The sequence below is a fragment of the Bos mutus genome, chromosome 7 (genome assembly GCF_027580195.1).
Source record: "Bos mutus isolate GX-2022 chromosome 7, NWIPB_WYAK_1.1, whole genome shotgun sequence".
Classification (NCBI taxonomy): Eukaryota; Metazoa; Chordata; class Mammalia; order Artiodactyla; family Bovidae; genus Bos; species Bos mutus.
In genome coordinates, this window is record NC_091623.1 from 3,552,977 (window position 1) to 3,566,779 (window position 13,803).

The 13,803-nt window shown below is 44.4% G+C and overlaps 1 protein-coding gene across 1 annotated transcript in view; it reads right to left on the reverse strand.

Annotated features, from left to right (window-relative positions):
• ATP10B (ATPase phospholipid transporting 10B (putative)) overlaps positions 1-13,803 on the reverse strand; it is a 385,358-nt gene that overhangs the window by 65,227 nt on the left and 306,328 nt on the right. The window contains 3 exon segments of the mRNA XM_070373041.1: positions 9,395-9,633; positions 10,765-11,017; positions 13,575-13,702. Of these exon segments, the coding sequence (XP_070229142.1) occupies positions 9,395-9,633; positions 10,765-11,017; positions 13,575-13,702 (620 nt within the window).

The following is a 13,803-nucleotide window of genomic DNA, read 5'->3' on the forward strand; positions in this document are numbered from 1 at the left end:
ATTGAATCAGGGTCAGAACTAGGACAGATTTCACACCACCTGACTCCAGCCCAACAGCACACTGCTTTGCTCCAAGCTATGCATTATGTATTTCCAAACGGTGACACAGATAAAATGATTTAATGGGTATTTATTGCATGTCCATTTACTCTCTAGTCTCTTAAGTGCCATGAGGGCAGAGACTGCGATGTGTCCTGGTGCCTGGCAGCCTGCAGGCACTCGCTCAAACCTTTGTTGCCTAACTCCTATCTAGGGCAAGATATTACCTCACCACTGATGAACTAACAGGGGCTCTTTGTTAAAACTCTTCCTTAGTATTTACTTTCAATCATACAGCAACGCATTAAAAAGAAGTTCGGCGAAGGGCCTACTTGTCTCTGGCACTGGCAGCAGGCCCAGTCTGCAGGTGTCAATGGCAGATGTCATGGCAGCTTTATCCAGACACACAGACTTGTTTCTGCAGGGCAAGCTTCTTCGTGGTTCCCTTTGCCCACAGCCCATTGGTTTCCTATCCGGTTCATTAACACTAGGAACTTGGCATGTAGGACACTTAGCGAGAAAGCAGCACCCCTTATCCACCTTGGGGCCCTTTGGCTAGTCTATTTCTCTGAAGGAAAAGAAATACATGTCTATGGGGCTACTGGTTGTTCAGATTAGAGCTTTGTGGCAACCTGGCACCCAACCGGTTGGATTTCTTTCTATAGCAGAACCCCCAAGGCTTCCTCTTTGAAGAAGGTGCTCTCTGACCTCACACCACACCCTCAAGGATCCTGTTATTATCACTGGATTGTGTCTATTGACAACTTACAGGAAAGTGATTGCTATGCTAAGTGCTTCCATGTGTGTGTTAAGTCACGTTAGTTGTGTCTGACTTTTTGTGATCCCACGTAGCTTGCCAGGCTCCTCTGTCCATGGGATTCTCCAGGCAAGAATACTGGAGTGGGTTGCCTCCTCCAGGGGATCTTCCCAACCTAGGGATTGAACCTGTGTCTCTTCTGTCTCCTGTATTGTCTGGCAAGTTCTTTACCACAAATGTCACCTGGGAAGCCTGGCTTCTGTGTATATTATGTCATTATAACAGCATTAAATAGCTATTATCATTCTCCCACTTTATTAGTGAAGTGAATGAGGCTCACTGCAAATAAATAACTTGTCTAAGGCCTCAAAATCAATAAAATAGCTCAGTCCTGAACCCAGTTCTGCTGATGCTAGACCCAAACCCTTAAACATGATGCCAGTACTTCCCAAACTCTAACATGTACATGAATCAGCTAGGCATCTTGTTTAAACACAGATGCTGATTCAGCAAGTCTGGAGTGAGGCCTAAGCATCTGCATTTCTATAAGCTCCCAAGTGGTGCTCCTGCCTGCTGTGGGTCTGAGGACCACAGTTTGAGTACAAGATTCTAGGCTATATGGCTGCCCTATTTCTCCCATTTCCTCTCTGGCTGGGAGCATTTGACATTGAAAGCTGTGAGGAGGTGGCCAAGCTCCATCCACTACTCTCCTCTCACTTTAAATGACAGGTCATTCACAGTCACATTGTTGACAATCATTGATTGAGTGCAGCAGGCTGCTGCTGTGGGAACCCACAGAGCCAGCGGTGGAAATGAATAGGAGCCCTCGTGTGCAGGCCTGGAACAAACTGTGGCCTAGTCCCTCCCATGCCTCCATCTCCTCTTCCCCTCTCTATGACCTGTGCCTCTTATTCCAGCTACTGTTTAGAACTGCAAGTCTCCATTTGCTTGTATGGAATGTCTCCCCTACAACAACCTGCAACCCCCCCAACTAGATGGTTTCTTCTCTTTGCTCTGGTTAACCTTTAATTTTGTCTCAAATTCAGCTCCGATGCTAACCCTTTCAGGAAGCTCCCCCTGACTCCTAGTTTGATGTAAGTGCATTTCCTTTGGGCTTCTATGTACCTCTGCCCCCTTACATCCCAGCCTGAGAGCAGTGTCACATAGTCACTGGGGTTCTTCTTGCCCCTTCCTTGGACTGCAAATGCCTGAAATCAGGGATGATGCCCCATTAGACTTTATATCCCCAGTGGCTAGAATGGTACTTGCCACAGTGTAGATGCTTGTTTCGTACTTGTTGGCTGACTGACAATAAATTAAAGGCTAGTCCAAGAAAAGTAGATACTGAGAATATATAGAATTGACAGATGAAGAGGAAGCAGACCCTTCCATTTGCTATTGGTGAGTGTCTGGACTGGTACAACCACTGGGGTAGTATCAATCCAAATTTTAAACATGCACAAAATCTCAATTTAGCAGTTATGCTCTAAGAATCTATAAAAAAAACTTACATACATGTAGAAACAGATGATGGCTCAACCAGTCAACAGATTTTAACAGCCATTTAAAAAATGACAAGGCAGCTCTCCACTGAATATCTGTCCATTTGTCTACATACATGCAATATTCCTCAAGATTCATTAGGTTAAAGAGAAGTTCAGAGTCCAAGACAGTGCACGGTGCACTTTTATTTGTAGGAAAGGATGTGCTTATGTGAATATTCCACTTGCATGCTTTTATTGGGTTTTCCAAAAAGTTCCTTTAGGTTTTTCCATAAAAGCATATGAAAACCCAAACAAACTTTTTGGCCAACCTAAGATATAGCTTGGAGAAGGCAATGGCAACCCACTACAGTACTCTTGCCTGGAAAATCCCATAGATGGAGGAGCCTGGTAGGCTGCAGTCCATGGGGTTGTGAAGAGTTGGACACGACTGAGCGACTTCACTTTCACTTTTCACTTTCATGCATTGGAGAAGGAAATGTCAACCCACTCCAGTGTTCTTGCCTGGAGAATCCCAGGGACAGGGGAGTCTGGTGGGCTGCCGTCTGTGGGGTCGCACAGAGTCGGACACGACTGAAGCGACTTAGCAGCAGCAGCAGCAGCAGCAAGATATAGCTACAAGCACCTCTGGGAAGTACACAGGAAAGCTCAAATAATGGTTGTCTTTGAGTGGTGGGGAACAGAGGAGGCAAGGAGGCTTACTCTCCCATCTGCCCTTTGGTTCCTTATGAATACTTAGCCATGTGGTTGTATCCTATTGTGGACATAAACTTTCTCGGTTGCTGGGGAGTTGAAGGCTGAAGTAGTATTTAGGGTAGTGATGTTTTTGCCCTTGCTGAGGTTGTGGCCTTGATATTGAGTTTGAGTGAAGAATAGGGAGATCCCAGTGTTAGTAATTGCATCCATGAAATTAACGAGATACTTGATCCTTGGAAGAAAAGCTATGACCAACCTAGAGAGCACATTAAAAAGCAGAGACATTACTTTGCTGACAAAGGTCTGTCTAGTCAAAGCTATGGTTTTTCCAGTAGTCATGTATGGATGTGAGAGTTGGACCATACAGAAAGCTGAGCACTGAAGAATTGATGTTTTTGAACTGTGGTGTTGGGGAAGACTCTTGAGAGTCCCTTGGACTGCAAGGAGATCAAACCAGTCAATCCTAAAGGAACTTAGTCCTGAATATTCATTGGAAGGACTGATACCTGGCCACCTGATGTGAAGAACTGACTCATTGGAAAAGACCCTGATTCTGGGAAAGATTGAAGATAGGAGGAGAAGAGGACAACAGAGGATGAGATGGTTGGATGGCATCACTGACTCAATGGACATGAGTTTGAGCAAGCTCTGGGAGTTTGTGATGGACAGGGAAGCCTGGAGTGCTATATAGTCCATGGGGTTGCAAAGAGTTGGACATGACTGAGTGACTTAACTGAACTGAATGTTAGTAAATATTTGCTTAAATAAAAGCACATGGATTGTTAAGGTGAACTTTTCCCAAATGAGACAGAAACTCCAAGGGAAAAACTCAGTCGACTAGCAAAAAGAGAGTTCCCTACAATATTGATTCATTATAAAAACCCTTACCAAAGTGGGTATAGAGGGTACATGTCTGAACATAAAAACCATCTATGACAAACCCACAGTCAACATAATACTCAATGGTGAAAAACTGAAAGCCTTCCCAACTAAAATCTAGAACAAGACAAGGATGCCATTTCTCACCATTTCTACTCAACTTAGTATTGGAAGTCCTAGCCACAAACATCAGACAAGAAAAAGGAAAGGCATCCAAATTGGAAGGAAACAGATAAAATTGTCATTATGTGCTGATAGCATGGTAATATATGTATAAAACCCTAAAGATTCCACACGAAAACTACTAGAACTACAAGGTGGCAGGGTACAAGATAAACATTCAGAAATTGGTTGTGTTTCTTTAAAACAAACAATGAACTATCAGAAAGGGAAAATTAAAAAAAATCCCTTTTAAAATCACATCAAAAAGTATTTAGGAATAAACCAGACCAAGGAGGTGAAAGATTTATATTCTGAGAACTAGAATGTATTGATATAGGAAATTGAAGATGATACAAAGAAACAGAAAAAGAGTCCATGCTCTTGGATTGGAAAAATTAATACTGTTAAAATGGCCATATTACCCAAAGCCATCTACAGATTTAAAACAATCTCAATCAAATTACCAGTGACACTTTTCATAGAACTAAAACAAATAATACTAACATTTATATGGAACCATAAAAGACCAAGAATTGCCAAACAATCCTGAGGAAAAAGAACAAAGCTGAAGGCATAACTCTCCCAAACTTCAGAAAATACTATAAAGTTATAATAATAAAAACAACATAGTATTGTCACAGAAACAGACATGTGGATCAATAGAACAGGATAGAGGTCTCAGAAATAAACCCACACTGCTGCTGCTAAGTCACTTCAGTCGTGTCCGACTCTGTGTGATCCCGTAGACGGCAGCCCACCAGGCTCCGCCATCCCTGGGATTCTCCAGGCAAGAACATTGGAGTGGGTTGCCATTTCCTTCTCCAATGCATGAAAGTGAAAAGTGAAAGTGAAGTTGCTCAGTCGTGTCTGACTCTTAGCGACCCCATGGACTGCAGCCTACCAGGCTCCTCTGTCCATGGGATTTTCCAGGCAAAAGCACTGGAGTGGGGTGCCATTTCCTTATGTATTTTAATTGGAGGCTAATTACTTTACAATATTGTGGTTTTGCCATACATTGACATGAATCAGCCATGGGTGTAAATGTGTCCCCCCAGTCCTGAACCCCTCTCCCACCTCCCATCCCAACCCATCCCTCTGGGTTATCCCAGTGCACCAGCTTTGAGTGCCCTGTTTCATGCTTTGAACTTGGACTGGTTATCTATTTCACATATGGTAATATACATGTTTTGATACTATTCTCTCAAATCATCCCACCCTTGCCTTCTCCCACAGAGTCCAAAAGCCTGTTCTTTATATCTGTGTCTCTTTTGCTGGCAAGACCTAGTTCTTACGAATAGGGCTATGGGCCCCCATTTGGGACCCTGAGGGAAGCCAAGCTGAGACAGGCCTCATCCATTTATTGCCCTGTGTAGTCATGTCACTTCCTAAAGGATTTTGCATGCTAGGTTAGTTAAATCCAGACTCTTATCTAACCTTGTTGTGGGAGTGTGTGCATGTGGGCTGTCCCAGAGCAGACAACAAGTGTGGCACAAGTATCTTCCCAAGAAGGAAAGGAAGACCAAGTTTCAAAAAAAGAGGCAGAGGGCCAAAGACAGCCTTCTTTACTTTCCTCCATTGCATTCTTTCCAGACAGATGGGTGAGGCTGTGCCCACAGAAGGGAGAGGTGGTGAAGTATGGAGCCTAACCCACCCTGATGCAAACTTTATGATTAGGAAGATAGTGTTTGGTCTGATGACTGGAAAACATTTTTCAAGCAACATGTCTAAACAAAGACTTTGTACTCCAATCTTGGCTGCTCACAGACTGGGGGTGGGGGTGGGGTGGGCAGGGAGGGCATTTCATTTCCCATCTACCAGGATTCATAAATACTGGCTAAGGACTCCTTACTTTCCTAAGTAGTGATATATTACCCCACCCTAAAGTCACAGATATGACGGCAGCCAATTAAACAACAATTACCAATGCTACCTTGTTCTTTGTAGTAAAAGAAAAAAGTCAGCTTTTGTTGTGGTGGTTGTTATTGTTGATGCACATTTTATTTTTGGTTTAGAGCAAAGGGCCGTGGAGGCCAACAATGGGCTTCTTTGAAGGGGGTTGGGTGCTCCGCCATGACCTGGCATCTCTGGGGCTTCAGAGGCAAGTTCTGGCTGGGTTTACAAAGGTAAGGTAAAGCACTGTTGGTGCCAAGAGATTATCCAACCAAATTGGATGCCAGATGGGCAGGTGGAAGATGAGACAGCATAGAGTTTGGCAAGAGTCGGTGGGGGTGGGAGTCAGGAGCTAGGAGCCAGCGCATCTTCCTGGGGCTGCCACAGATGTTCTCCACAGACAAATTCAAGGATCTGATATTCCAGCCACAGAGAGTATACAGGTTAGTATCAGACCCCTTTAAGGCAGCTTAAATCACCCCCTTCAGCCAATGCCTCCCAAGTTGTAGAAGGCATCTATTTGAACCAAATGAAGACTATTTCTGAGTGGGGTGATAGCGTGCTTAGAGAGGTTCTTAGTGGCTGCTCAGCAGAATCACTAGAAATCAAAATATAAATACTCAGGCCCGACCCTAGACCAAATAGTCCAGAATATCAGGGGGGAGGATTCCACGTATTTTATGAAAACTCCCGTTTCTTCTCCCTGTCATCACTTATGTGAACATTTGTCCAAGGCAGACAGCTTTCCTTTAAAAGGTCATTTAAAACTTCTATTATTTATCCCTCTGTCTAGAACACAGTATTTTAAGGATTAAATCCTTGAAACCAACAGTAATCCTTTCTTGAGATAAGAATATTGAGGTTTCCACCCAGTGAACTGGCCAAAGCCACAGAGCTGATTACACAGTGGAGCTGAGATGAACACCTGGGGGCATGTGACCCCAAACGTGCCTAATTACAAGCGTCATATTCTTTGACTTTTATTTATTTATTTTTTTGTGAGATAATTAAAAATATTTTCTTTTTAATTGTATTTTTTAACTTTACAATATTGTATTGGTTTTGCCATTTATCAACATGAATCCACCATAGGTATACACGTGTTCCCCATCCTGAACCCTCCTCCCTCCTCCCTCCCCTATCATCCTTCTGGGTCGTCCCAGTGCACCAGCCCCAAGCATCCAGTATTGTGTATTGAACCTGGACTGGCGTTTCATTTCATATATGATATTACACGTTTCAATGCCATTCTCCCAAATCATCCCACCCTCTCCCTCTCCCACAGAGTCCAGCCAGTGAGAGATGAAACAGGGACACAAAGAGGTTTAGCATGTTGCTTAAGACCACCCAGCAAACCTCGGCAGAGTTGAAACCAGAGCCCACATTTCCTGACTCTAGGCCTAGTGCCCACACCCCCAGACAAGTAGCTGGGGTGCTATTGTCTGACTAACCCCAGATTTTCAGTCTGAAAATTTAACAGTTCATAGAAGGAACACATCACCATCTTGCCCTGCCCAGGCAACAAGAATTGGATATTACTGTGTCAATTTCCTTATCGTTCATGAGTGAATTTAGCTAGAACTGGACTTCAAATGTGCCAGCCAGGGCAAATCGATGACATTCAAGATCTGGAAATAGCTCATAGTGCACGTGCCCCTTTCAGTGACCATCAGCTAAGGGCCCTGAATAAAAGTTATACTGACTGAGTCAGGGCCGCAGTTCTTCCTGGGCTCTGAAATTTGTGAGACTGAACAGGGACCAATGAATCTGCATATCCCAACTGATATCTACACAGGAAAGTTTCCTTTTTCTCCTGGAGGAGACATTCTCAGATACACAGGATGCCTGTGGTATCCAGAACTGGAAGAAACCAAAAGACTCCAGCAGCGCAAGATTTAGTTCCTGTGCCCAAAGAGAACTCACTGAATCCATTGTCCAAACATTTAGGTAAAGAGCTGGGGGAAGAGGATTCCATTCAGAGGGGACGGAATTAAATCAGAGAAAGACTTGACAATATGCATATCCTATTGTTACTTCTTTTGGGAAAATCAAAAAGAAAAATAAAAACCAAAATATTCCCAGAGTCATCAATGGATCATTCTTCTTGTAGGTTTGTAAGTATCACATGTCTTAACACATTGCTATTTTTTATCCTTGCTATTGTTGTGTTTATGTGCATGATAATAACATACATGCACAGAATGTACATTATTACATGCAGTATATAATTACGTAAGTATGTTAACTTTGTACTTAAATTAGATAAACAACAACCCAGAAGATACAGACTCACAGAATTTCCTGTCACAGTCAGAAAACACAGTCCTGGGTAATGAATACTAGGTAGCAATGTAGAAAAGGCTTTTGATATCATGTCAGAATCCAAAAAAGCAGCAGGTACAATTTATGTATATGATGACTGCAAAAATGTTAACACATGTAGTTTGTGTGTGTGAGTGTGTATGTGTATAATGAGTGGAATGAAAGACGAGTGAAATTTACCAAAATGATCATTCTGAAAATCTAATGCTCTAACAGGATGATAGCACTTTCGGTCCCTCTGTGAGTATATGTGTCTTGTTCAAGCTACCAGGGGTCCTTGAGGCCTTCTCTGTAAGTATTGAAGACTCTGAATGATGTGTTCCCTAGAGGAAGAGCTTGATGCAGAGGACAGTGGAATGGGACAGGAGTCAGAGGCCCTGGCTCTGGCCTTGGCTTCTAGGGCATGCTGCCTCATCTTGTGAACAAACTCAGTGTCTTCATGCTACCTAGATGTTTAATGGTAACTGTTCCAGTGGATCGAATGTGAAGGGACCATATGCAGAAAACCCCAAATTTGCAAAGTTCAACATCCTAGGGGCCAAGCAGTTAGCCTAAGAGAAGGAGGTGGGCTGGGTAAATTTGACAGAGATGTCCTCTGCTTCATAACAACTTAAGACTTTCTGATTATCACAATAAATACATTCTCCCATTTTTCTTGAAGCCTGTAAGCCTTATAGGTTCACCTTTCATTTTTCCACTTTATAGAAACATGGATATGTCAGATATCTCTCTTTCCTATCAACTGTATTTTGGAAAAATGTACATAGTGAACTTGCTGCTGGGCCTCAGTGCAGGGATGCGTATAGAGAGAGGGGGTGGGGGACACGATGAGCTGAGGATGGCACACCCAACCTGGGGAGCGCAGACTTCTTAATTCAAATCAGTTATCACCACAGGGAAACACTGGCTTAGTGAGGAGACTTTTTCTAATTCCATTTCGAAATCTCTCAATGTCAAGACATTGAACATTTGAAATTAACAGACTCGTACATGCAAAACCTATACAGATTACAAACAAGACCAAGGGCTGCCATTTTGAGAGCAATTCAGGGTTTATACACCCTTCTCTTTCATGCCCTGGAACCATCCCCTATCTCTCCTCAAGAAAGGTCACTTGCAATTCAAAGAGGGAAAGGCAGGCACTTACTATGGAGCTGCTGAAGGCCACAGAGGGCTGTGAGATTTCACAGCGCCCCATAGACCTTTGTCGTGAGTGGCCCTGGATGGGTACACGGGCACTCTGGCTCCTCCTCAGAGGCTGGGACCCTCCTTGGCCCCTCATTGTTGCTGGGCCCTGGTCCCTTCGGGCTGGGAAGGACAAGCACCGGTATTGGGTCCACTCTTCACTGTCTGAGTCCAGCTCCTTTGGGGTCTCCAGTCGCTTAGCTGCAAGAAAGGAATCTTGTTATTGCCTCAGTCATACCTCAGCCAGATCATGGCTGGGGAGATGGTAGACTTTGGGGGTGAAGCTAAAAGAGCATGGTGTAAGAACATTATGCTGCTCTAGATTACAGATAGCTGGTTACCCTGACTGGTGAAAGTGGGGTACAACTTGGTCACACAAGTTCAAATCCTGGCCCTCCTACCTCCTATCTATGTGACTTTGAGCTTCGCATAACCCACGCCTCTACTTCCTCAATTAGGGGTTATAAAAACTATCCAACTCATTGTTTTGAAGACTTAATGATATAATGGTATGTATAAAAGACTTAATATATAACGATATAAAAGTGATAAGCATACTCTAAGTATTGGTAATGGTAGCTGTAATTATTAAGATTAGAAGCTCCCATGTACCTGGTTATCACTTTGGCAAAGGGGATTGGACTGCCTATTGGTACCTTCTCTTTTCTCTTTCTTAATCCCTCCCACTCAAAAGAATGAAGAATGAAAGAAGTGATGTGTGTGTGTGTGTGTGCGTGCACGCGTGCACACGTGTGCTGTGGGGGGAAGGAACCAAGGGGATCAGTCAGCTGTATCAGCCACCTTCAGTCTATGCAAGATGACAATCCAGGCATTTTCTAGCCACATCCCCTAAGGCAAAGCTTTGTGTCAGTGACCCCAAGAGGTCAGTTAGCATGGAGGGCATTTCCTGATTGTATCCCATGTGCTTCCACCTGCGCCTGTCCTGTCAGGTAAGGTAACCTGAAAAATTCCTAAACTTTGGTTGCAGGACTGGAACATAATTTGGACATCTTCTCAGTGCATTCCTGACAGGTAAATATCCTCTGTGTCAATTATACCAGGCAAAGATCCACTGAGGACAAAGATCAACCACCTGGAGGGCTACCACACAGGAGATTACCCATAGCCTTCAGGAGCAAATGAAAGTTTACAAGTGATAAGAACAGCATTGATCTGTGACAAGGAGGCCGCAGGGATACAGGATGCTACTTCCCACAGAACCACTAAGCCTTTGCCGAGAGCCAGGAGAATGGGTTTTAATCACCACTCTCTTAGGAGAGCAGGGGTGATTTCTTTATAAGAAGGATGGGGCCCCCAGGAGCCCCCTCGTACCATTTTCTTGGTGAGAATACTCGTGGCCCATGATGGTACAACGTCGGAACACCATCTTGTTCTCGGTCAGTGTTCCCGTCTTGTCGGAGAAGATGTACTGGATCTGACCCAAGTCCTCAGTGATGTTGAGGGCTCGACACTGAATGGACAAGTCAGTCTCTTCATCATACAGGTCAAGGTCGTTGTGCAGGAAGAAGACTTGCCCGAGCTTCACCAGCTCAATGGACACGTACAGGGAGATTGGGATCAGTATCTGTGGGGAGATTGAGTCCCACTGTGTCAGATAAAGAGGCTGGTCTGCCATCTCAGGACCTTCCTGAGTGATGGAGTAGCAAAAGCATTTCATGAAAAGCTCAGGTCAGCTCACGCAGTGGGTTTTCTCTGAGAAATTAAAGCTCAGTGACCTCATGCCTGCCTTGGGATCCTTAGGAGAATCTGAAAAACACATAGGCCTTCCTGAGCCAGGAATATTTGGTATGGGGTAGACACTCACCACTGCTTGTTAAATGACTGAGCTGGAAGGAGTAAGGAGCTCTAGTTACAGAGTCGTGTTGGGTTCAGGTGTGCAGCAAAGTGATTTCATTCTCTCTACATAACATTGTATATACTTTTTCCTGTTCTTTTCCATTACAGTTTATTACAAGATATTGATAATACTTTATACACTAGATTCTTGTTATCTGCTTTATATATGGTAGTTGCTGCTGCTGCTAAGTCACTTCAGTCATGCCCGACTCTGTGCGACCCCACAGACGGCAGCCCACCAGGCTCCCCCGTCCCTGGGATTCTCCAGGTAAGAACAGTGGAGTGGGTTGCCATTTCCTTCTCCAATGCATGAAAGTGAAAAGTGAAAGTGAAATCGCTCAGTGGTGTCTGACTCTTCGCGACCCCATGGACTGCAGCCTACCAAGCTCCTCCATCCATGGGAGTTTCCAGGCAAGAGTACTGGAGTGGGGTGCCATTGCCTTCTCCAATATATGATAGTGTGTATCTGCTAATCCCAGACTCCTAATTTATGTCTCTCCCTCTCTTTTCCCTTTGGTAATCCTAAATCTGTTTTCTATTCAGATTTATTGTTGATCACTGTCCACTGATGTAGCTCAGATGGTAAACAATCTGCCTGCAATGTAGGAGACCTGGGTTCAATCCATGTGTCAGGAAGATCCCCTGGAGAAGGAAATGGCAACCCACTCCAATATTCTTGCCTGGAGAATTCCATGGACAGAGGAGTCTGGTGGGATACAGTCATGGGGTCGCAAAGAGTCGGACACGACTGAGCGACTAACACACACAAATACTGAATGCTGTTTTAGGTCCTTCAAATGGCAATGCCTGGAAAATCCCATGGACGGAGGAGCCTGGTAGGCTGCAGTCCATGGGGTCGCTAAGAGTCGGACAAGACTGAGGGACTTCACTTTCACTTTTCACTTTCATGCATTGGAGAAGGAAATGGCAACCCACTCCGGTGTTCTTGCCTGGAGAATCCCAGGGACGGTGGAGCCTAATGGGCTGCCGTCTATGGGGTCGTACAGAATCGGACACGACTGAAGCGACTTAGCAGCAGCAGCAGCAGCAGAACAAAAGCCCTGGACTTGAAGACCTCCCAGTCCAGTAAACAAAGAAATTCTATATTGAGTGGTGGGAAGTCTCATGAAAAAAAATAATAAAGTAAAGAGTGAAGGCTGGGAGGGCATATTTCAGAAACCACAACCTTTGTGCTGAAACCTGAAGAAACGAGGGCGTGAGCCTGAGGTTATCTGTGGGAGGAGGCATGTTCCAGGCAGGGCACGGGCCGGCAGCTGGGTGTCTGCAGGGCTGCGGTGAGAGTCAGCAGGCGTGTGTGCGAGACAGCTCAGAGATGTGGTCCCCGAGGGAGTGGGGCCCAGATCACTTAGGCCTTGTTGGTCGCCTCAGAACTTTGTATTTCCCTTTGTATTTATTTCACTTTTGGTTATGAAGCCTTGTTGGTCACCTCAGAACTTTGTATTTCCCTTTGTATTTATTTCACTTTTGGTTATGAAACCATCAGAGGGTTCAGGGCAGAGGAAGAGCATGACTTCCTCCTTATATTTAAAAAGGGTTACTTTGCTCCATGAATGAATGAACTAATGAATGAAAAACGTTGCCAGTTGGACGGCCAAGAAACATGCTCAAGTACTGTAAGAACTCAAACAGATGGGGTTTTGTCAAAACAAAACTACAACTTCCCCTATCTTTTCATGGACTGTAATTCTTATTGGGCCTGAGGGTTTTTTTTTAAATCTCTTTATACCTCACTGCAGGTGTTTACCTACAAGTAGGGGCCTTTCTTACCTCTCTCTTACAGGTAGTCTACATCCTTTGCCTTCTTTTCTCCTATGTAGTGCTGGTTCTTCTTCAACCTAACAAATATGACAACGCTAACCTGTGGTTTCTTTCTCTGAATGCTTGGGGCTCGGAAGTTTTCATTCTTTGTGCTGTGTTATCGTTGTGGTTCTCAGGTCAGAAGGTTCACCAGTTCTAGATCTGGTGGCAGGACAGGCACCCGTGGATCTCTGTTGTAATCTTACTTTTAAATTACAAGAGTCTGATAAATATTTCCCTCTGTTATTATCTGAGGCCAAGGTCCCCTCCACAAGGCAGGGCTGGTCCTGACATTATACCAGATACGAATACCTTCAAAGACCCATAAGAAGCAATCAATGTTTTCTCATCTCAGTCCAGTTAGTTCTTTCTCAGGGTCAGTACTGAGTTTTCTTTTTCTTTTTTGCAAAGTTGTACAGGTGTTGGCCGTTAGTCTTTTGAGCCCCGAGATGGGGAGGACCTCCTACCTGGAGCAGGATGATCATGGTGAGGAACATGTAGAAGCCCCCAAGGGCAAGGGGAAGGTAGTTGCCCTTGGCATCTGGAACGTCAAAGGGAGGGTGCTCTGTGAAGGTTCCATTCCAGAGGCCGTGACCTGAGAGGAGGCAAAGCCAAGCATGAGGCAAAATCTCCACTTAATCTTCAATTGGTCAATTACATCAGCCCGTCCCTGACCTACTGCCAGAAATCAGTGTG